At 36.5% G+C, this 25,234-nt stretch overlaps 2 protein-coding genes and 2 non-coding genes across 4 annotated transcripts; 2 read left to right on the forward strand and 2 right to left on the reverse strand.

The window, feature by feature from the left end:
• The first annotated feature begins 982 nt into the window (after positions 1-982).
• Positions 983-2,644, forward strand: LOC116142186 (cytochrome P450 94C1). Its single transcript, XM_031427630.1, has one exon. It carries the CDS (start codon positions 1,065-1,067, stop codon positions 2,571-2,573), a length of 1,509 nt encoding a protein of 502 aa, XP_031283490.1. The 5' UTR covers positions 983-1,064; the 3' UTR covers positions 2,574-2,644.
• Positions 2,645-13,281: 10,637 nt separating this feature from the next.
• Positions 13,282-20,151, reverse strand: LOC116142133. Its single transcript, XM_031427573.1, is given in 10 exon segments — positions 13,282-13,506; positions 13,621-14,370; positions 15,440-15,719; positions 15,721-16,009; positions 16,514-16,757; positions 16,760-18,080; positions 18,996-19,129; positions 19,210-19,594; positions 19,643-19,895; positions 20,004-20,151. Coding segments are annotated over 10 exon segments (4,029 nt in total).
• Positions 20,152-20,208: 57 nt separating this feature from the next.
• LOC116142213 lies at positions 20,209-20,312 on the forward strand. Its single transcript, XR_004129974.1, has one exon. It is a non-coding gene; the product is annotated as a small nucleolar RNA R71 (small nucleolar RNA).
• Positions 20,313-22,676: 2,364 nt separating this feature from the next.
• On the reverse strand, positions 22,677-22,783 carry LOC116142211. Its single transcript, XR_004129972.1, has one exon. It is a non-coding gene; the product is annotated as a small nucleolar RNA R71 (small nucleolar RNA).
• Between the last annotated feature and the right edge of the window lie 2,451 nt (positions 22,784-25,234).

Raw genomic sequence — 25,234 nt, forward strand, 5'->3', positions numbered from 1 at the left:
GACAATTGTTCACATGCTACTTCAATATGGTGAGCATTGAAATAAATCAGTTTAATTCAATCGAGTAAAGTCCAATCTCTTACAGGTATTTTACTATATAAATATGGTACAAAAAGCCTACTAATGTCAGGGTGTGATATCACCCACCCCCTTCATAAATGAGTCCCCAATCATTTTATTATGTCATGGACAAGAGTGTTTTTTTTTTTGGCCCACGGTTTTTTAGTTATTACAAAAGGTATATTTTCTTCGTTGCATCTCAATCGTCATTCGTCCATGTGTATTGAGATAGATTGTGCCGATGAAGTGGCCTCTTATTGTTGTTGACTCAAGGAAGAGTTATTATGCTCATATTTTGATGACAACAGATTAATAAAGCCCTAATTTATGGACTAATGACTCTTGTTTAAGGGTGTATTTCAAATGCAATGCAAAATTTCCCAAGGCAATGCAAATGCTTCTTTAAAGAGGGTATTTTATTTGTAAAACGTGAATTTTAGTTGAAATTGATATTTCATCCATGATAGCGCGCATATATATATGAGATTGTAGGGATAACTGTATATGTTTTAATAAGTCTAGAGATTCAACTTAATTTCAATTTCACGTGAAATTAATAAATGTAAAAGACGGAGAATTAATTGATGGCAGCCGAAACGGCAGTGATTTGGTAATTGACTAGACAGCCGACATCAAGTTGTCAACAACACAAATAATAATAATAAATACTAAAGATAGAAGAGCACATGTTTGGAAATATTCAAATAAAGAAAGAAAGGCATGACGATGACGTATACAACCGGTGAAGAGACAGACCATTGTTATTTTGCGCACGCGTTATTCATGCTACATTAAAATTCATGGGTGTCAACAGCTAGAAATTTTTAGAAATAAGGCAAGTAGTAAATGTAATGAAACTCCTTTGGCTTTTTGTCCCTATCGTTACATTTACCTCTTAACATTTATCAATATATAATGCCTCCGTTTCCTCCTCCACACAACTCCTCACCCACCATCTTCCTTCATCTTTCTCTCTTTCTCTTTCTCTTTCTTTGTTTTATCAAATGGGTTTTGATTTTGATCCGTCTTTGTGGCTGCACTCTCTCTCCACCACTTTCTGCTTCATTTTCTTCACTTTCACTGCCTCATTCTCCTTGTTTTCTTTCTTCATCTTTCTATTCCTGAAGCTCAAGCCCTGGTGTCAGTGTGAGACTTGCCGGAGTTTTCTCACTACCAGTTGGTCCAAGGATTTTCCTAATCTTTGTGATTGGTACACACATCTTCTTGGGAAATCACCAACCGGGACTATACATCTTCATGTCCTTGGAAATATCATCACTGCCAACCCCGAAAACGTCGAGCACATCCTCAAAACCAGGTTCGATAACTACCCTAAAGGCAAACCTTTCTCTGTTATCTTGGGTGATCTTCTGGGTCGTGGTATATTCAATGTCGATGGCGATTCCTGGAAGTTTCAAAGAAAAATGGCGAGTTTTGAGCTCGGTAGTGTCTCTATACATCACTATGCTTTCGATCTTGTCATGTCTGAGATTCAGTCCAGGCTAATCCCTCTCTTATCATCGGTTTCTGAAAAAGAAACGGTGTTAGATCTCCAAGAAGTATTTCGTCGATTTTCGTTCGATAATATTTGCAGATTCTCGTTCGGTTTAGACCCCGGTTGTCTCCAGCTGAGTATGCCTTTATCAGAATTTGCAGTCGCTTTCGATCTTGCATCGAAGATATCTGCTGAAAGAGGATTGGCTTCATCACCAGTAATTTGGAAAATGAAGCGGCTGCTGAATTTGGGCACCGAGAAAAAGCTGAAAGAAGCGTTAAAATTGGTGAATGAACTAGCCGAGAAAATGATAAATGAACGCCACAAATTGGGATTCTCCACCAAGAATGATCTTCTATCAAGATTCATGGGTTCCATCAACGATGACAAATATCTCCGAGACATTGTCGTCAGCTTCCTTTTAGCTGGCCGTGACACGGTAGCCTCAGGCTTAACCAGCTTTTTCTTCTTGTTATCTCAACACCCGGAAGTCGAGTCATCGATCAAGGAAGAGTCAGACCGAGTCATTGACCCGAACCAAGGTTTTGTCAGCTATGAACAAATTCGAAATATGCATTACTTAAACGCTGCGGTACATGAAAGTATGAGGCTATATCCGCCAGTACAGTTTGATTCAAAGTTCGCTCAAGATAATGACGTGTTGCCGGATGGTACATTTGTTAGAAAAGGCAGTAGGGTTACTTATCATCCATATGCAATGGGGCGGATGGAGCGGATTTGGGGTCCCGATTGTCTCGAATTTAAGCCGGAGAGATGGTTAAAAGAAGGCAAATTCAAACCCGAAAACCCGTTTAAGTATCCAGTTTTTCAAGGTGGGCTTAGGGTTTGTTTGGGCAAAGAAATGGCCCTAGTAGAAATGAGAAGTGTGGCTCTTGCCATGGTGAGGCAGTTTAAAGTCAGGTTGGTGGAACCAAATCAGTCACCACGGTTTGCCCCCGGTTTGACTGCGACTATGAGAGGGGGTTTACCTGTAATGGTTCAACAAAGAAGAGATTGAGACACAGAAAAAAACACCATCGTTGGGGCGTTTATTGTCAGGGCTGACCTTAATTAATAATCACATTGTACATATCCTACTCACATAGTTTGACCGATGTACGCCTTTTAATTAGTTTTGTTTTTCCTCTTTTCAGTCTTTACTTTTTGGAGTGAGGAAGACTTGATGTATATCCGTAAACAAATTAATTTGACAAGTGTCAAGCTTAATTAAAAGAATAATACTATCTGAGCTAACCTAAACCCATTCTAAGTACTAATTGCTAATTGATATCACGTTAGTTTTCTTTATAAAATAAAAAATTTAAAATTTTAATTATCTCAATTAATACTTGATATGATAGACCTTTCTTATTATCATTCTTATTATCATGTCAGTTTCTTTTATAAAAAAAATTCAAAATTCAAAATTTTAATTACCTCAGTTAATACTTAAATTAGTATGATTTGATTAGTGTAAATAGTATTACTCTAATTAAAGTAAGTACCAAAGTGGTAGGCTTAATTAATTACTCCATTAAATATATCCTATATGGATCAAATATACATGTTCATCTGGTGACTCGGAATAATTCAAATATCGAAACGATAAGTTAAAATATGATGGAGAGTCCGTATTTTATATCACAGAAGTAAAAAGGGAAAAGAAATTGATTAGAAGTGATGGTGCATGTTCAGATGATTCACCAATTAACTCTTTAACTATTAATACTACCCCAATGATATCAAGTACAGTAATTAATTAATATAATCCTTCTTGATTTTCGAGTGAACGAGCCCCACGAGACCTTAAAATATATTCTATATGTATGTGCATTGGCTCCCTTTTATTTTATTTATTTTATTTGGATCAAGCATCTGCTCTAATAACTTATAGAGGGTGTTTGTTTAAGTTTATAAATTGATTAAATTTATTTATAAATTTTAAAATTAAATTGATTTATTTATTTATAATTTTTTTAAGTTTATAAATTGAACTTATAAGCTAAAAAAAATAAGTTGGAGGAGGTACTTTTTTTTTTTTTGGCTTATAAGCACTTTGCTTATAAGCTAGTTTGATCAAGTATATTACTATATTATTCTTGTTTAATTTTAAAATTCTATAGTATGCTCTTGTTTAATGCAGTATCTTTTTTAGTAATTTTATAATAAAATATACTTATAAGCTACATTTTACCAAACACGTCAATTATTTATCAATCACTTATAAGTACTTTAACCAAATACGTAATTGCTTAAAATTTCAAATGCTTATAAATTAATTTTAGCTTATACTTATAAGTTAATTTTCATAAGCTCAAATAAACACTCCCTAAAAGACTGATTACAATGTTAATAGATAAATCTGGTTTAAGACAAACTACCTTCTTTATAAATTAATTCTTTTTCTTTCGTATGTACAAGTTCAATTGATCAATCAAAATATATATATATATATATTTTTTTGATCTCTCGAAGGAAATAATAGTAAAATCAATTGAAAAATTGCACTGTATGAACTGCTGCCACGCACTTTCAATTATAGTATTTCTGCAATATTTATATGCAGTAGGTAGCGCTATGCCTATACTATAATGTTCTCAAATAGCTCAGCTAGTGTCATATTGCATTTCGAATTATTATATACTTTTTCATGAATAGCATTACGTAAGTGCATATGTATGAGAAGAAAGGCAAAGGAAGAATACTCTTTCCCTTTCATATAATATAAAAAAAAAAAAAAAAAATCTGTATATAAACTTGTAAAATTGAGAAATTGAGAAAAATAAATGCATTATTTAAGAGAAAAGGAAAAGAAGTCTTTAACTTATAGAAAAAAGTTTTGGTATCACAGATCATGTGATTGGGACAACAACAAATAACTAACTAGTATTAGATAGCTACTCTATAACAAAATTAATCAATTTCACAAGTACGTAGAAATTAGTACTCTATACAAACTGTGTATACAAATGAGAGGTGTGCAACTGTTTCTCATGTGGAACTATAACTCTTTCGAGTTAATTCCACACATTCAAGAAGAACACGTGGTGGATTGGTTCATAACTATAGTTTTGAAGAATATGGACCGCATTTTTAAAGGATGAATTTTTGTTAATTGGCTTTGTTTTGGTAGTGATTGTCTTGTATATGTTTTGGATATGATCTTGTATAGACTTTTGTATTTGTCCTAACCCGAGGTTTGTTTTATGGTAGGAGGTACATTAAAAGATAGTGTCTTGTGTAATTCTTTTATCTTAGTTAAACTTTTGGTTTCTGTACTATCCAAAGGGTTTGTCATGTGGTAGGCTGATTGCCTTTATATATTTTTTTGTACATTCTTTTTCTTTTTCTATTTAAAACTTAATTACCCAAAAAAAGAATATATACCGTTTTCTTTTTCCTAAACCTCAATGCTTGCTGCTGCATGCAACACCATTGCAGCAATTGAAATTCACGACTTAATATACATTATTTTAACGAATGTTTTCAAGTAATCCTCGATCATATATACTTGTGGTGAATTGAGTTGATCATGTGTTATAAATGCCGAGCGTGGATAAGGAATAAATGAAAATGTGCACTTAATATGACTATTACCTAACCATTCTCTGTCATTTGTGTAGGTTCATGAGAAGAAAGAAGACGCATGATTCTTTCAAGATATAATTAATTAGATAAATAATAAACTAATTAACCTTTAATTATTTTCACTTCCCAATCAAATTATCAACCTTACTCTTGTATATATTAATTAAGGTAATTAATGAAGAGAAGAAACCTGCACTTATTTGAGAGAAAGAGAACGAATGGGATAGCACCGAACAGAGAAAGAATAAACATGTTTATTTCATTTATGTTGTTATTTTTTTTATATTATCCGCAGACATAAAATGATATATATATATTGACAGCCGCATGCATAACTCATGATTTTCATCCTTCAAATGCATATAATTCAACATATTGCCTTTACGATGCAGTCTATGCTTCACTCTTGTCGGCCTTAAAGATTGAGTTGAAGAACAATTTACGTTATCTAGGTAGTATTTGTACTACCCTCAACCTCAATTTTAATTAGTTTTTTCTTCTTAATTATGTGTCTTTATAATAACAAAAGGAATTGTAGTTCTATTGACTTCAAAGATTTATGAAATCTCTATGTAATCATCACCTGAGTTTTATATCAGAAAATCTCGAACTAATCAGAACACAGCTCTCCTTTTGATAAATATACTTGTATATTAAACATTATATACAAAAGTAATTGAAATTTGACTTCATAAAAGTGAACCGCACTTCATTTTCTGGAATGTCATGATTCATGAGAAGGAATTTAAAACTCATTATATACATAGAATATAATTTCCAAATGTTTAAATTTATTTTTCCTTCCTTTAATTTATATATCATAATAAAATTTAGGTATTTAATTAACACATGGTTGGCTGTAAACTTTGACTGTGTATGTTTATTACAAAGACACTGAAACGTTAAGAAAGTAATACATCGTTTCTCTCTCTCTCTCTCTCTCTCTCTCTCTCTCAGGTTGAAATTTGATGAAGTATTAGCGATAAACTCTTTTAACTAAGTTATCCATCGATTCAGCTTAGTTGATAAGTCCTGTGTGCAATGTTTGGACAGAAACTGCGACAAAAGGAATTTGTGCTTCTACTTTTTATAATTGCATTGAGAGAAGGATATAGTGAGGCGGTAGTTGCAATTAAACGGTGCCAAGCTCGCTTAATTAACTAGCTTTTTAATGCTTTCCATGTTTTACACAAGAAGCTTATGCCACCACCATTTTAACACTAACTCCTAGAAGGGAATTCGATTGGCACAAAGAAATACGCTAGGCACATATGTTTCCTTTTAGGGTGCATTTGGATCGGAGACATACCAGATAACGGGAATAATCTTCGTCTATTTTACAAGATTCTGATATTTGGTTTGCAAGTAATAAAATATTATAGGAATAATTTTATTACAAACAGTGTTTACTACTGGTAATATTGGGGATAATCCGATACCCCCCGGTGCGGGGATTAAAAGATTACCGAGTAATCTTAGTTTTATACCTATTTTGTCCTTAATTAAATACCATTTCAGATACAATTGCCTTCAAATGTTTATCAAATAATAATTACTCAGCCTCTCTACATTTGAGAAATTAGCTAAAACACTACAGCCACAAAAAAGTTTAAAAGTTAACAAAATACCCCTAGCCACCTAAGACCACTACCGATCGTTCTCATCACCGTCGACTGTTGGCATCAGTTGTCGTAATGGTGCATGAATGACAAGATCTGGTTGGTTGTGCAATGGTAGGGCCTTTTCCGACCATGGATCATAGATTCATGATCGGAAACGTCCAAATCTGGCGTTTCTATGGTCGTTTCACGGCTACAGATTTGGCCGTGAAATGGCCATAGATTTGTAATCCATGGTTGGAAATGACTTTGCTGATGCACGACTGACCATATACGACCAATCGTGCACCATTCCGTCAACTATCGACGGTGGTGGTTGACTGGCAGTGGCTGGCTGGTGGTGATTTTGCTACAAATTAAAGTTTTATATGGTAGGGGTGTTTTAGCAATATTTTAAATGTAGAGGGTTAAAAGAACTATTCAAAAATAATAATAAAAAATAATATTATATTAATATTTAAAAGGAGTGTAATTTAGTAATCTATATAACATACCCACCTATTTATCCTCTCAACCAAACATATTATTCACCAATTTATTTGAACCAACCAAACACATTTTTTAAACATTCTCAATAATCTTCAAGGTGATCTATCTTTCCGTTAATATAACATCTCCTTATAATAAAATATTATATGATCCAAACTACTCGTTAAAGAATTCAAATATGTAAATATATACAATAATACTATACTTAGTTACTTACGAAGAAATCTTATAAAGATCTCTATACAAAGTGAGGTAGCAAAAAATGAATAGAAGAGTGAAACAAAAAGTCAAACTCATTATATTCACTCTTTAATTCATTTGTTGGCACATCACTTTATATGAAAATCATCAGTTTATATGAAAATCTTTGTAAGGTTTCTTTGTAAGTGTAACATTATATATATATATATATATATATATATATATGAGAGAGAGAGAGAGAGAGAGAGAGGGATCAGCAGCCCTCCTAATTTTATACAAGTCTGAATTGTTTGGATTAAAGCAAAATGAATGGTCAAGGACTCAAGATGAGAATGAGGTGGAAATCAAATATTTATAAAATTAATTTATATCTGTTATCTTTCCTCTACTTATTAATGCAATCTTTTTTCCTCATTAAAATCTTTTAAATCAATGGAAGGCAATATGAAAGAGAAAAACCCTAAGGTGTTAGTTTGACGGTTAACGTTGTTTATTTACTTTCTTAAGTTCTTGGGTTCAAACCTTGGGGTAACATACTATAATAATATATTGTGGCTTACCTGGTTCTTTAGATTTATAAAATGTTCAATAGACTCTGGAGATGAGATTACTTGAAGTAGACGCAAGCTGGTTCAAACATCCCGATTACATACTATTACAAATACGTCTATATATATATATATATGAAAGAGAAAGATTTTGTATAATTTAATAAAAGGAGAAAGATTTATGTCAATATACTATTACAAATACGTTTGACTATATATATACTTCTACAAATAGTATACAAAACCAAATCAAAACAACTTTCAAAAAAATATAGTATCTTCTTGATTCTTTTACATACTATGTATATGTATATAAAGAGAAAGATTTTGTATAATTTAATAAAAGGAGAAAGATTTATGTCAATAAACTATTACAAATACGTCTGACTATATGTATTCTTCTACAAATAGTATACAAAACCAAATCAAAACAACTTTCAAAAAAATATAGTATCTTCTTGATTCTTTTACATACTATGTATATGTATATAAAGAGAAAGATTTTGTATAATTTAATAAAAGGAGAAAGATTTATGTCAATAAACTATTACAAATACGTCTGACTATATGTATACTTCTACAAATAGTATACAAAACCAAATCAAAACAACTTTCAAAAAAATATAGTATCTTCTTGATTCTTTTACATACTAAAAATAAATATGATTCCAAATCAAGCATATTAATTTATTTTAATAACAAGATGAGTCATTAACATTTAATTAATAAATGTGTTGTTGATAGGTACGTTTCGTGGAAGCATGAACAGTCGGTCACACTTTCCCCAACTTATCCAGTTAACTTATTTATATTATATTGTATTGTAAATGGGAGCCCCAAACAGATTCGACACACAAGAAAGTAATTGTTTAACTTGAGGCATTCATGCATCCACGCACACCCAATTTGAAGCAAACTTTTAAAATAAAACTACTGATGATGGACAGAGAGGCTTTTGCAGTCCTTATATTGCTGGATTTGCTATGGACAGCCAGTGGTTCTTCTTTCGATTTGCTATTATTTTTATGATAGATTTGTTGTTCTTCATTGCTGATTAGTGATTACGTGTGAAATATCGAACATAGAATAAGCAAGGAATTGGAAAGAGTTCGAGGATTGGCGTTTAATATTGAGATTTGAAAGAGCGTGTTGTCTACAGTTGTTAAGATTTTTTTTATTTTTTATTTTTTCAGAATTGTTTGAGCAATTTGGGGTCCTCTCAAGTAAACACGATTTTCAGTGCACTGGGTTCGGGTGGGTGCAACTACTATACAATACAATCCAGCCCGACAAAAGGAAAATCCAACCCAGTCCAATCTGACATTTGGGACTCTTTGAGGTCACATGCAGAGGATATATTTATTCAGCGAAGGGTTAACCCGTCATTCAATTTTTATATAATGGATAAATAAAAAATGGTAAGGATTTAATATTTTTAATAAATTATAATAAATATGTATATAAATAAAAAATAAACCAAAATTATCTATTAAAGTTCATTAAAAAAAATAAAAAAGAAATTAGAGGTGAGTGATGATTTCATAGGAGTGCAACAAGTGACGACTTTGAGCTCAAAATAGCGGTATTTGTGCTATAAAGATATTCCAAAATATAGGATGGTTGATTAATTATACATGGTAAAAATAAATTCAATAATTGCCGCTTATACTTAGAACATCATCATTTGATGAAAATGACTACATGATTGATCAAATTGGTTCTCAACAAAATTGATATATGACAGGCTATTCGCAAGTATACGAAATCGTGCAAGTAATAAAGCTCGAGTAAACAAGTGTCGAATTCCAAGGAAACTACCTACCAAGTACCAAATTAGTCTATTCTGTTGCTATTTGATAAAACAGAACTTTAAGAATGACTTTAATGAAATAAAATAATAAACTAAAAACTAAGCACTAAACAAAGGCAGAATTTGTAAACACTGTGAAGTAAAAATCAATATGACTAAACTTAGGGCATAGATTTCACACCAATTTAATCCTATGCATTGACATCTATTGTTAACCTAATCAAGCGTATTCTAAAAGCCAAATCCCCTATTATTCCACTAACTCTCTCTTGAGCAATTAGCAAATTAACTCTTAAGCAACAACCCAAGATATCTCTAAGTTGGATTTAGGAGTTAAGAGATCATTAAGCTCTATGGAATTTACCGGAGCCTCACAGATCTTGGTAACCTATCTCTAGCGTTCGCTCAATCTATGGTTTTATTACCTAAGACAAATCAGGTTTCATCTCTCGATCTCAACCTAACCCATGATATCATTCAACTCTCGGGCCCTTGAGAATTGAAAGCATTATGAACAATAATAAAACTTAGAATTAAAAGCTCAATAAGAATTAACAACAATCCAAGTCAACACATATTCATAAATTGAGTTACATCTTAGCCCTAGAAAAGAAAATTAGTTCATAATGAAAATAACAAAATCCATCATTCTATTCAATGATATCAGTTCAAGAAAGAAAAAGATAAAAACTTCTCTAATCGGTGAACGAGAGCTCTCAGGATCCCGATCTCCAACTTGATAGCTGTCTTCTTCTTCCTCCAAAAAGTCCTATTTAATTTCTTAAAAACTCTCTTTTATATCCCTGGGGTTCTTGGTCGTGCTTAGGAAAAAGATTAGAAAAGTTAGCCCATTCAGATTTGGATTAGGGTAATGAATTAACACAAACCCGTGACCCATCGCCGTGGCGGTAAGAATGGTCACCGCGGTGATTGTTCCTTCTGTCCAAAGCATCTGTAAACTTCAGAATTAGATGATATCATCAACACAAACATTTTAGCTCTCTGAATAAGCTTTCCAGCGCCATCAGAATCGTCAAATTCTGACTTCTACAGCTCAAGTTATGACAGAAACATCGAGACATACTCATGATGAAGAATTTCCAGATTTTCCGTAACATCTTCGATGTACCACAACTCCTTCATTTCGACCCTGATTCTTGTGCCGTTTGTTCCTACGCGTCGTGAATCCTATCGACATCATTCTTTTCCCTTCAACAACCTGTTTGAGCCTGAAAACACTCAACATGCACCTGTGATCCCATAAATAGTATTTATGAAAGAATTAATCCAAATTCCACATTTTAAACACATTTTTCCATAAATAAACCAATTAAATCACTAACAAAATATCAACATTCAAGCTCTTATCACAACCCCCAACCAGCTTTTTGCTAGTCCCTAGCAAAATAAGCGATAAAATAAGTCTCTAAGCTTGACAAGAAAACAACTAATTAAAAACCTAAATCTAAACTATCCTAAATCACTTTCGTAGATTGACAAGATTGCATTTAGCGTATGTAACAAGCCTCTAAACTCCTAGGTGGCCCTAGTTGGACGAGTTGAAGTCTCGTGAGGGTTTCCAGCGATGATACCCACAAACATCCACACTAAACTTATCCTAAACTCCAAAAGTAACAAAAACATAAACATAACAAGAACACACTAACAAAAAGTCTTGGATCAATTCATAAAGACGTCTCAAAAATTGCATATACACAAAATAAATAGATTAATTAAAAATCACCTAAAACTCACAGACAATGCAAACATCAATTTCATTTTCGTTATCGACCCTAGAACATCCATACAACCACAAACCATTAGTCTACAAACTCGGATGGTGTTATGCACAACATTCATGAACAAAATTTTGATCTCAGTATTCGGGTTATGACTTATATGTGAATCATGGAATCAAACTCCATAGGCTCGCTTTTCAAACCACTCTCCACTAATGTAGAATTTCACATTACCTGGGATCAATAGGTCTTTGTAAAGGTTGTAACTTTAGGCCAGGGTATGGGTCCAAGGAAATGATATGAAAAACAAAGTAAGAGACTCAATTTTCCTTATGCAACTTCTAAAATCAAATCGAACTCCACTTCTTCTCAACCACCAACCAATATGTCCACTAATTTACAACCCTCAAACTTGTATCTTTCTTTTTTTTGATACCATAAATGCGGCGGGAGAGATGCGTCTAAGGTGTACGTGGCGTTGTTATACCAGAGGTAGCCAAGTACTACTAGATAGTTTTTAAGGCAAGTTCTGGTTTCCAGCCGAAATACCCTTAAACTAGGCACAATGCCAATTTTTTTTTTTTTTTAACTGAATAAAATTAAGAAGGCTGAAACATGCACACATGCACATCCCCATTGTTTTTACAAACACTCCACAACCTCTAACCAATTTCCCCACTGATTTTACAAGCACTCCACAACCCCCAACCAATTTCCCCACTGATTTTACAAACACTCCACAACCCCCAACCAATTTCTTCGCACACGTGGGTTGTGACAACCACACTTTCTTTCCAAAACTCATAATAAACTTGAAGAACAATAAAGTCCCTTAATGACAAAGCGGGTAGGATTGTGCTTTAGGCTCATAATCAGGATAGGGTAAACATTAAGTTCAAAGAACGAAAAATAAGGCTAAATTGTGTTTACAAAGGCTCAAAGGGCTAACTAGCGATGACAAAAACAAGGGTTGGCTTGAAAGGCTCAATCGGTCCAAAAACAGCCTAAATCATTTCCTAAGTGATGTGAATTCTAGGATTTCGCCTTGAGTGATTATCAAATGAGTTCTAGAGTTTGTTGAAATCACAATAAAGTTCATGTAAACTTCATACATAACACGTCTCTAAGTAGGTGACTGAACCACTTTCAATCCACAGTTCACTAGGGTCTCAACTTCATGTCATTAATATTCACACATCCGTAAGCAAAGGTAAAAATTAATGTCCTCCATTAGTTCTATGTTATTGCAATCACATTCCTATCATAGACATATGACTTCATCCAAGAGACAAAAATAAAACTCACAACCTAAAATGAAAGAATAAATACAAATGCTCTCTAAATCCATACAAAAACAAATTTTGCTCAATTTAAGTTTCTTAAATTCCTACCCCCAACAAATAAAATCAACATTGTCCCCAATGTGAAGCGCGTAAGAGTAAAAGAAAAAGAACGTTACCGCATTCCTTAACAAAATAAAGCCCTCCAGTCGTATACATCAGTCGTTCTATCAAAACAGAAAAACCACTAAATAGACCTTGTCGACCATCAGAGTTATGCACAATAGAAGAATGGACAAAAAGAGCATGAACAAAGAACAACAAAACAATAAAACAAAATAGACGAACAATTCACAAAGACTCAAAGAACACACAATAGACAAAATAAAAGTACATCAAAACAGAAAAATAAAAGCGACTAAAACAACTGCATTGACAACATTAACTAAAATCTACTCTTCCATACTCTCCTCAAAATCCTCATCAGGAACATCAGCGTGCTCCTCATCCGCCGGGTACACAAAATCAGTCCATTCACACCTCGGTGCTGCTATCCCAGCATGCGCAAGTTGCAATATTTGCATCTCATGTTGCACCCTCATTTGCCTACTCATCCATGTCATCCAGGCCTCTTGACAATTCTGTTGCTGTTTCAACTTTTCGATGTCGTCATTCAGCTTCAACAATTGATCTTTTTGGGAAAGCTTCGACGATTAAGATGCTTTGGTCCTGGGTGCCTCTACTCTGCCCCCACTAGTTAAATTTTGTAGAAACTGCACGGTAAGACACACTCCTTGCGGAATAAAAACTTCTTCAGCATTCAATGGCACTTCCGCTTGTGTACACAATGCAGTAATCAGGTGGGGAAAATGAAAGCCCGTCTCGGTACGCTTTGCCGAATGGGTAATCTCTTGAAAGATAATTTCACCCACATTCATCCTTATCTTCTGGCGGATAACATACATTAAGATCGCCCTAGCTTTACTAACAGTACTCATGTGCTTGGATGGCATCAATCGAGAGCATACAAAATATAACCACATGCACGAAATTGAGTCCAAGAACTTACTTTCAAAATGGATGTGTTCCCCAGCCGCAATAAACCATGTAGCTCTCCCTTCAGTCAAAGAGTTTATTACTGTGTCAAAATCCACTTGTTGCTTGAATGCAGCATAGGCATCATCATCGAACTCAACTTGCGGTAGCCCATAAAATTCATTGATCGCAGCTGCATTAAACACGATCTCTTTACCTCTTACTATAGTTCTCTCGTCAACGCTATCAGGAGCGTTGGCATAAAACTCCTTTACCACAGAGGCAACAGCAGGCACCGGGGGCTCTTTGCAAAATTTCTCCCAACCTAGAGCTTGAATCACATCAGTTATTCCCTCAAAACCTTCTGTAAACACGAGCCCTCGTTCTTCAATAAATCGCCCCGGTTGCTTTGCAAAATTTTCATACCTTTCCTGAGCAGCCTGGCTAACAAACCGGGTATCACTAGAGGCCTGCCGTTTACCCTTTTCTCTCCTATCAATTCTGGGCTTTCATTTGGGTGCCATTATCACTATTTCGAACTCAATCCAAACACTCAGTGAAATCACCCTCAATCTCAACGAAAATCACCTCACTCCCACAAAAATCAACTACCCTTCTTCAATCAAACACAATCACAGAAATAAACACTCCCACGAAAATCACCAAATCTCTATCAATATTCACAACCAACATAAAATCATCCACACTTCCACAAAACTCAGATCAATGGATTCCACCCTTCCGCACTCAATATTTCAATGCAAAATGGTTGAGAAACACTTACTTGAATCTTGTTCTGTCCAAATACGCCTTGAATTGAAATGGATTAGATGAAGTTTCGAAAATCCCCAAATCGCTTGTGAAACCCTAACCTTGATTTTTGCGAAAAAAATTCCACTTGCACCTTTTAATCTGTGAAATTTGATATGAGAGTGAGTGTGTTAGTGAGCACTAGAGTAAAAAAAAAAAAAAAAAAAAAAAAATTGAATGATTTAAACAAAATTTGGTGGAGAGCAACTGTGGGAGAGAGAAGCATGTAAGGAAGATTGTTTGAAAATAGAAGAAGAAAAAGCTGATTTAAATGCAATATTGCGTTGCCTGGTGCAATCGCTGCGGCGATCGTATGCGTCGCCGTGGCGATCGCTGTTATCGTCGCGGCGTCACTGGATTCACGCTCGCTGCAGCGATTAAAATCATTGCCGCGGCGAGCATGATTAATTTCAGATGAGTTCTGTCATGCGCGTCATTCACGCTCGCTACAGTGATAAAGTGTATCGCCGCGGCGAGCGTACTAGCCTTCTAATTTATCCTTATGTTCGTTTTGGCAATCACCTGCAAACAAACCAAAAATTAAAAACATAACATATAAAACTTAAAACAAAAGAAAAAAAAAAATACGAAACAAAACCTCATTACACGTAAATAAAAATAAAAAAAATTAAAAATTAAAAATAAAAATAAAAATAAACCAAACAGAACTGAAATATTGGGTTGCCTCCCAACAAGCGCTTGTTTAAAGTCTTAAGCTCGACTCCTTTTCTGTTGTCAATTAGGATTCTGAAGAAGAATTGAAACCCTCTCGTCGGCATTCCCATTCTCAATATAAGGTTTCAATTTTTGCCCATTGACTTTGAATGTTCCTTTCGTCGGGTGGTGAAGCTCTATCGCCCCATGCGGAAACACGCGATGAATGATGAACGGGCTAGACCATCTTGAGCACAATTTTCCTGGAAAAAGTCGCAGTCTCGAGTTGAACAACAACACTTTGTCACCCTCCTTGAATTCCTTGTTCACAATGTGTTTGTCATGCCACTGCTTAGTCTTGTCTTTGTAAATCCGGGCATTCTCGTATGCACTCTTCCATCTCATTGAGTTGCAGTAAACGTTTTGCTCCAGCGGCTTGTAAATCAAAATTCAGAAACTTTACTGCCCAATACGACCTGTGCTCTAACTCCACTGGCAAGTGACAAGCTTTTCCATAAATCATCCTATAGGATGACATTCCTATTGGTGTTTTGAATGCCGTCCTGTACGCCCATAGTGCATCATCAAGCTTAATTGCCCAATCCTTTCGAGAGGTGTTCACTGTCTTTTCCAAGATTCATTTCAGCTCCCTATTTGAAACTTGGACTTGGCCACTGGTTTGCGGGTGATATGGAGTTGCAACTCGATGTGTAACCCTATACTTGCTTAATAATGCTGCGAATTGACAATTATAGAAGTGAGAACCACCATCACTGATAATGGCTCTTGGCGTGCCAAACCTTGAAAAGATATTCTTCTTTATAAACTTGATAACGACACGAGCATCGTTTGTTGGCAATGCAGCAGCTTCCACCCACTTCGACACATAATCTACAGCAACCAAAATGAAACGGTTAGAAAACGAAGAAGGAAAAGGTCCTATAAAATCTATCCCCCAAACATCAAACAATTCTACTTCTAGGATATTATTTAAAGGCATGACATTTCTCCTAGAAATATTCCCAACCCGTTGACACTCATCACAACTCATAACAAAATGAAAAGCATCTTTACAAAGAGTAGGCCAGAAAAATCCTGATTGAAGAACTTTTGCAGCGGTCTTTGTCGAACCAAAATGACCACCAACTTCCATTGAATGATAGTGACGAAGTATATTCGTCATCTCTTCCTCTAGCACACATCGTCTTATCATCTGATCGGCGTAATGCTTGAACAAAAATGGATCCTCCCAGAAGTAGTACTTTAAATCTGCAAAAAATTTCTTTCATCTCTGGGAGTTCATTCCAGGGGGCATAACCTTTCGTGCCAAGTAGTTAGCAATGTCCGCAAACCATGGTCCTTCCTGAATTTCAAAAAATTGCTAATCTGGGAAGTATTCGTTGATTGGCTTTTCTTCCTCTCGAACTTCTTCATTGATTCCAATCGGGATAAATAGTCAGCCACTTGATTTTCTGTTCCTTTCTTGTCTTTGATCTCCAAGTCGAATTCCTGTAGGAGCAATACCCATCGCAATAATCTTGGCTTGGAGTCCCGTTTTGCTAGGAGGTATTTCAGTGCAGCATGGTCCGTGTACACGATGACCTTGGTACCTAGCAAATAAGAACGAAACATATCAATAGAAAACACTACTGCTAAAAATTCTTTCTCAGTAGTGGCATAATTTAGCTGAGGTCCCGTTAAAGTCTTACTGGCATAATAAATCACATGCAAGACCTTACCTTTTCGCTGTCCTAAAACAGCCCCTAAAGCATAATCACTCACATCACACATGAGTTCAAAAGGTAATTCCCAATCGGGCGCAACAATAATAGGAGCATAAATTAATTTTTCTTTTAAACAATTAAATGCATCTAAACACTCTTGACTGAAATTAAAAGGAACATCCTTAGCTAATAAATCACAAAGAGGTTTAGAGATTTTAGAAAAATCCTGTATGAATCTCCTATAAAAGCCCACATGCCCAAGGAAGCTTCTGACAGCCTTCACTGAATTTGGAGGTGGTAGTTTCTCAATGACTTCAATCTTCGCTCGATCCACCTCAATGCCGTTTGCTGATATCCAATGACCTAACACGATTCCATCTCGTACCATAAAGTGGCATTTTTCCCAATTGAGCACCAAGTTAGTGTCAACACATCTCTGCAAAACATTAGACAAGTTAGTTAAACACTCATCAAAAGAATTTCCAAAAACAGAAAAATAGTCTATGAAAACTTCAATGGACTTCTCAACCATATCAGAAAAAATTGAGATCATGCAACGTTGAAACGTTGCAGGAGCATTGCACAAGCCAAAAGGCATTCTTCGATAGGCGAATATTCCGTATGGGCATGTGAAAGTAGTATTCTCTTGATCTTCTGGCGCTATGGCAATTTGGTTGTAGCCTAAATATCCATCAAGGAAACAATAGAACTCATGGCCCGTTAACCTCTCCAACATTTGATCGATGAATGGCAATGGAAAATGATCCTTACGAGTCGCGGAATTCAGTTTACGGTAGTCAATACGTACTTTCCATCCCGTGACTGTTCGTGTTGGAATCAGCTTGTTGTTGTCATTCCGGACCACTGTCATTCCTTTCTTCTTTGGCACCACTTGGACTGGGCTCACCCATGCACTATCCGAAATTGGATATATTATTCCTGCATCTAAAAGCTTCAACACCTCCTTCTTGACCACTTCTTGGATTGATGGATTCAATCTTCTCTGTGGTTGGATAATAGGCTTGTAACTTTCCTCCATTAAGATCTTGTGCGTGCAGATTGAAGGACTGATACCTTTGATATCCGTAATTGTCCATCCAATGGCCTTCTTGTATTTTCTCAAAATGCACAGCAACTTTTCTTCATCTACAACACTCAAAGAAGCATTAATAATGATTGGAAAAAAATTACCCTCTTCTAAAAATGCATACCTTAGATGAGATGGTAGTTGCTTGAGCTCAAGTGTAGGGGCCTTTGTGATTGGTAAAGTTGACTGAGACTCCACGGCTCCAATTTCTTTGATCAATTTAGCCTCGGGACGACCTAAGGGTGGTAAAGCACTTAAGTATCTTAGACACTCCCTTATCTTTTCACTATAAACTTCTTCCTCCTAGTCCCTAGAATTCATCAAACAATTCTCTAAAGGCAGAATTGGGTAGTTCTCTTCAAAATTCTGCTCCACTATGGTGTCGAGAACATCAATCTTAAAACATGAATCTAATTCAGATGGACACTTTATAGACTTGAAAACATCAAATTCTACTTGCTCATCTTCTACCTTAAGATCAACTTCCCTTGGTGGACATCTATACAATGTTCTACCCGTGGCCAGAAAAGGTCGTCCTAAAATTAAAGGTATTTCCCTATCTTTTTCCATGTCTAGCACTATGAAATCCACTGGGAAAATCAATTTGTCTACCTTAATCAGGACGTCTTCGACTACCCTCCTAGGATATGTGATCGATCGATCGGCTAATTGGAGAGACACGGTGGTCGGCTTCACTTCTCCCAATCCAGGCTTCCTGTAGATGGAAAAATGCATTAAGTTGATACTAGCCCCTAAATCACATAACACTTTGTCAAAATAACAACTACCAATAATACAAAGGATAGTAAAACTCCCTGGATCTCGTAGTTTAGGTGGTAGTTTCTTTTGAATCAACGCGCTGCATTCCTCCATGAGCATAACCTTCTCGTGTTCCTCGAATTTTCTCTTGTGGGTGAGGATCTCCTTCAGAAGCTTCGCATACTTCGGCATCTGTTCAAGCATATCAACAAAAGGAATATAATATGTAAACTTCGAAACATGTCAATGAACTTACCGAATTGCTTGTCGAGCTTCTGATTCTTCAACCGTTGTGGGTATGGCAGAGTTGCCTGGCTCGACGAGGGTTTCTGCTCAAATGTTCGCTCGCCGCGGCGAGAGGGTTCATCGCCGCGATGATCGTCTAATAAGCCTGATGAATTTGGAACAAAATCATGCTCGCCGTGGTGACCGTCCTTCCTTCTGATGGAATTTTCTTCCTTCTCACGCTCACCGTGGCCACCATCTTCATCGCCGCGGCAATCGTCTTTCTGCTTATCCTTCAGGTTTTGTTTTATCCTCTGTTTTTCACCCTCCGAATTTTCCAAACTTCTTCCACTCCTTAGGGTGATTGCATGTGCCTGTTCCTTGAGATTTTTCTCTGTATCACTCGGTAAAACCCCTTGACCTCTTCCCGCTAATATATTGTGAATCTGCCCAATCTGCGTCTCAAAGTTCCTGATCTATGCAGATTGATTTTGAACCAGGACATCGGTCTTCTCAAACCTCTTGCTTGTCTTCTTAATGAACTTGGTTAATGCATTTTCCAAGTTTGATTTTTGCTCTTGAGGTTGAAAAACAGGAGCTTGTTTTTGCTCATTGTTGTTGCTCCATGAAAAATTTGGGTGTTTCCTCCATGCTGGATTATAAGTATTGGAATACGGATTCCCTTGCCCTCTTTGGAAATTGTTGACGTAGTTGGCTTGTTCAGGCTGAGCAAACTGGTTTCCCTCTTGGCAATCGTTCGACACATGATTTCCTGCACAAAGGTCACATGTTAGAGAGGAAGATTCAATTGCATTTATTTTCAACACATTACCTAATTGCTTCTGGATGTTAGTAAGTTGAGCAGCCAATGCAGTGTAACTGTCGACTTCGTGCACTCCCGCTGATCTCCTTGTTGAATTTCTTTCCGAAGTCCTCATATAGTTGTTGTTCGCCATCACCTCAATTAGATTGTATGCTTCCTCAGGCGTTTTATTGTTCAAGGCTCCCCTACTTGCAGCATCAATCATAGCTTGAATAGTTGGTAGCAACCTTTGGTAGAATGTTTCACTTGTGACCAGATTGGTATACCATGGTGTGGGCACCTCCGTAAGAGATCCTTAAACCTTTCCCATGCTTCATACAATGACTCTGAGTCTTGTTCATAAAAGTTGGTAATCTCACTCAGTTTGGCCGACTTGGCAAGTGGAAAGTACTTAGTGAGGAACGCTTGAGCCAACTTATTCCATGTCGTGATGCTCCCAGATGGCAATGAAATCAACCAAGCCTTAGCTTTATCCCGTAGAGAGAATGAGAAAAGCCTTAGTCTGATTGCATCCTCGGATACCCCATTATGCTTGAATGTGTCGCACAACTCGAGGAAATTTGCGATATGCTAATAAGAGCTTGAATGTTGATATTTTGTTAGTGATTTAAATGGTTTATTTATGGAAAATTGTGCTTAAAGTATGGAATTTGGATTATTTCTTTCATAAATACCATTTATGGGATCACGGGTGCATGTTCAGTGTTTTCAGGCCCAAACAGGTTGTTGAAGGGAAAATAATGATGTTGATAGGATTCACGACACATAGGAAAAAACGGCACAAGAATCCGGGTCGAAATGATGAAGTTGTGGCACTTCAAAGATGTTTACGGGAAATCTGGAAATCTTTCATCATGAGTATGCCTCGATGTTTCTGTCATAACTTGAGCTATGGAAATCAGAATTCAATGATTCTAGTGGCATTGGAAAGCTTATTCAGAGAGCTACAATGTTCATGTTGATGACTTGTTTAAATTCTGAATATTATGGATGCCTTGGACATAAAGAATGATCATCATGATGACCATTCTTACCGCCACGGCGATGGGTCACGGATTTGTGTTAATTCATTACCCTAATCCGAATCTGAATGGGTTAAGTTTTCTAATCTTTTTCCTAAGCACGAACAAGAACCCCAGGGATATAAAAGAGAGTTTTTAAGAAATTAAAGAGGACTTTTGGAAGGAGAAGAAGACGGCTACCAAGTTGGAGATCGGGATCTTGAAAGCTCTCGTTCACCGATTAGAGAAGTTTATCTTTTTCTTGAATTGATGTCATTGATTAGAATGATGGGTTTTGTTATTTTCATTATGAACTAACTTTCTTTTCTAGGGCTAAAGATGTAGCCCAATTTATGAACATGTGTTGACATTATTATTTTGATTCTATATTGAGCATGATTTCTAAGTTTTATTATCGTGTGTAATGCTTTCAATTCTCAGGGCCCGAGAGTTGAATGATATCATGGATTAGGTTGAGATCGAGAGATGAAACCTGATTTTCCTTAAGTAATAAAACCATAGATTGAGCGAACGCTAGAGATACGTTACCGCGATCTGTGAGGCTCCGGTAAATTCCATAGAGCTTAATGATCTCTTAGCTCCTAAATCCAACTTAAAGATATCTTGGATTGTTGCTTAAGGGTTAATTTGCTAATTGCTCGAGAGAGAGTTAGTGGAAGACTAGGGGATTTGGCCTTTAGAATACGCTTAATTAGGTTAACAACAGGTGTCAATGCATAGGATTAAATTGGTGCGAAATCTATGCCCTAGGTTTAGTCATATTGATCTTTACTTCAAAGTGTTTACAAATTCTGCCTTTATTTAGTACTTAGCTTTTAGTTTATTTACTTTTTCATTGAATTCATTCTTAAACTTCAGTTTAATCAAATAGCAATAGAATATAATAGTTTGGTACTTGGTAGGTAGTTCCCTTGGGATTCGACACTTGCTTACTCGAGTTTTACTACTTGCAAGATTTCGTACACTTGCGAAAAGTCTGTCAAGTTTTTGGCGCTGATGCCGGGGAACTATTTTTATTTTACCAATATCAATATGAAATATTTAGTTGCTAATTTGATTTGTTTCATTTCTATTTACTAATTAATTGTTATTTTTGTTTGTCTTATTTGTGGTTTTCAGCTAGAATCTGGAGAGTTTACGTTCTAGAGGTCGTGGTCATCTTAATCCACTTGATTTTGAGATCGAGAGAACCGCAAAATAGTTGAGAAGAGAAAAGAGGCAAGCTGAATCTGAACAGGCAATGGCTAACACAGGAGTTATCAATCCTAATATGCAAAACCAAGAGAATGAGAATGAGGATAATTTAGGAGGAAATGCAATGGGTGGAGCAGCAGTGGTTCAGAGAGCATTAAAGGACTATTCTAGGCCTACTATTGATGGTTGTTATTCAAGTATCAGGAGACCACCCGTTCAAGCGAACAATTTCGAGATTAAGCCAGCAATTATTGGAATGATTCAGTAGTCAATCCAATTTGCTGGGTTACCAAATGATGATCCCAACCTGCATATCGCAAATTTCCTCGAGTTGTGCGACACATTCTAGCATAATGGGGTATCTGAGGATGCAATCAGACTAAGGCTTTTCCCATTCTCTCTACGGGATAAAGCTAAGGCTTGGTTGATTTCATTGCCATCTGGGAGCATCACGACATGGAACAAGTTGGCTTAAGCGTTCGTCACTAAGTATTTTCCACCTGCCAAGTCGGCCAAACGAAGGAGTGAGATTACCAACTTCTATCAACAGGATCCAGAGTCATTGTATGAAGCATGGGAAAGGTTTAAGGATCTTCTACGGAGGTGCTCACATCATGGGATACCAATCTGGTCACAAGTGCAAATGTTCTACCAAGGTTTGCTACCAACCATTCAAGCCATGATAGATGCTGCAAGTGGGGGAGCCTTGAACACCAAAACACCAGAAGAAGCATACAATCTGATCAAGGTAATGGCGAACAACAACTATATGAGGACTTCAGAATGAAATTCAGCAAGGAGATCAGCGGGAGTGCATGAAGTTGATAGTTACACTGCATTGGGTGCTCAACTTACGAACATCCAGAAGCAATTAGGTAATGTGTTGAAAATTAATGCAATTGAATCGTCATCTCTAACATGTGACCTTTGTGCAGGAAATCATGCGTCGAGCGATTGCCAAGAGGGAAACCAGTTTGCTCAGCATGAACAAGCCAACTACGTCAACAATTTCCAAAGAGGACAAGGGAATTCGTATAATCCAGCATGGAGGAAACACCTGAATTTTTCATGGAGCAATAACAATGAGCAAAAACAAGCACCTGTTTTTCAACCTCAAGAGCAAAAATCAAACTTGGAAAATGCATTAACCAAGTTCATTGAGGAGACAAGCAAGAGGTTTGAGAAGACCGACGTCCTGGTTCAGAACCAATCTGCATCTATAAGGAACCTAGAGACTCAAATTGGGCAGATTCACAACATATTGGCGGGAAGAGGTCAAGGGGTTTTACCGAGTGATACTGAGAAAAATCCCAAGGAACAGGCATATGCAATCACCCTGAGGAGTGGAAAAAATTTGGAAAATTCACAAGGTGAAAAACAGAGGATAGAACTAAACTTGAAGGATGATCAGAAGAACGATCGACGCAGCGATTAAGATGGTGGCCGCGGTGAGCGTGAGCAGGAAGAATGATCCGTCAGAAAGAAGGACGATCGCCGCGGCGATCGTGAAAATAGTCAAATTTCATCAAGATTATCCTACGATCGCTGTGGCGATGAATCTGGTGGCCGCGGCGACCATACAAATGAGCAAAATAATCTTTCAAGCCAGTCAACCTTGCCGTATCCACAACTGTTAAAGAATCAGAAGCTCGACAAGCAATTCGGTAAGTTCATTGACATGTTTCACAGTTTAGATATTAATATTCCTTTTGTTGATATGCTTGAACAGATGCCGAAGTATGCGAAATTTTTGAAGGAGATCCTCACGCACAAGAGAAAATTTGAGAAACACGAGAAAGTCATGCTGACAGAGGAATGCAGTACGCTGATTCAAAAGAAACTACCACCTAAACTACGAGATCCAGGGAGTTTTACTGTCCCTTGTATTATTGGTAGTTGTTATTTTGATAAAGTGCTATGCGATTTAGGGGCTAGTATTAACTTAATGCCGTTTTCCATTTACAAGAAACTTGGATTGGGAGAAGTGAAGCCAACCACCATGTCTCTCTAATTAGCTGATTGATCGATCACATATCCTAGGGGGGTAGTCGAAGACGTCCTGATTAAGGTAGATAAACTGATATTCCCACTAGAATCTTTGTGCTAGATATGGAGGAAGATAGGGAAATACCTTTAATTTTAGGGCGACCTTTTCTGGCCACGAGTAGAACATTGATAGATGTCCACCAAGGAAAATTGATCTTAAGGGTAGAGGATGAGCAAGTAGAATTTGATGTATTCAAGTCTATGAAGCGTCCGTCTGAGTTAGATTCATGCTTTAAGATTGATGTTCTCGACACCATAGTGTAGCAGAATTTTGAAGAGAACTACCCAATTCTGCCTTTAGAGAATTGTTTGATGAATTCTAGAGACCAAGAGGATGAAGTTGATAGTGAAGAGTTAAGTGAGTGTCTAAGATACTTAAGAGCTTTACCACCCTTAGGTCGTCCCGAGGGTAAATTGATCAGAGAAATTGGAGCTATGGAGTCTCAGTTAACTTTACCAATCACGAAGGCGCCTACACTTGAGCTCAAGCAACTACCATCTCATTTAAGGTATGCATTTTTAGAAGAGGGTAAATTCTTTCCAGTCATTATTAATGCTTCTTTGAGTGTTTTAGAGGAAGAAAAGTTGCTGCGCATTTTGAGAAGGTACAAGAAGGCCCTTGGATGGACAATTACGGATATCAAAGGTATCAGTCCTTCAATCTGCATGCACAAGATCTTAATAGAGGAAAGTTTCAAGCCTAATGTCCAACCACAGCGAAGATTGAATCCATCGATGCAAGAAGTGGTCAAGAATGAGGTGTTAAAGCTTTTAGATGCAGGAATAATATATCCAATTTCAGATAGTGCATGGGTGAGTCCAATCCAAGTGGTAAAAAAGAAAGGAGGAATGACAGTGGTCCGAAATGACAACAACGAGCTGATTCCGACACGAACAGTCACGGGATGGAGAGTATGTATCGACTATCGCAAGCTGAATTTCGTGACTCGTAAAGACCATTTTCCATTGCCATTCATCGATCAAATGTTTGAGAGGTTAGCAGGCCATGAGTTCTACTGCTTCCTA

The sequence above is a fragment of the Pistacia vera genome, unplaced genomic scaffold (assembly GCF_008641045.1).
Source record: "Pistacia vera cultivar Batoury unplaced genomic scaffold, PisVer_v2 Contig405, whole genome shotgun sequence".
Classification (NCBI taxonomy): domain Eukaryota; kingdom Viridiplantae; phylum Streptophyta; class Magnoliopsida; order Sapindales; family Anacardiaceae; genus Pistacia; species Pistacia vera.

What these genes read in the sequence shown, in the direction of transcription:
- LOC116142186 (XM_031427630.1), top strand. Translation starts at nt 1,065, where the DNA reads ATGGGTTTTGATTTTGATCCGTCTTTGTGGCTGCACTCTCTCTCCACC.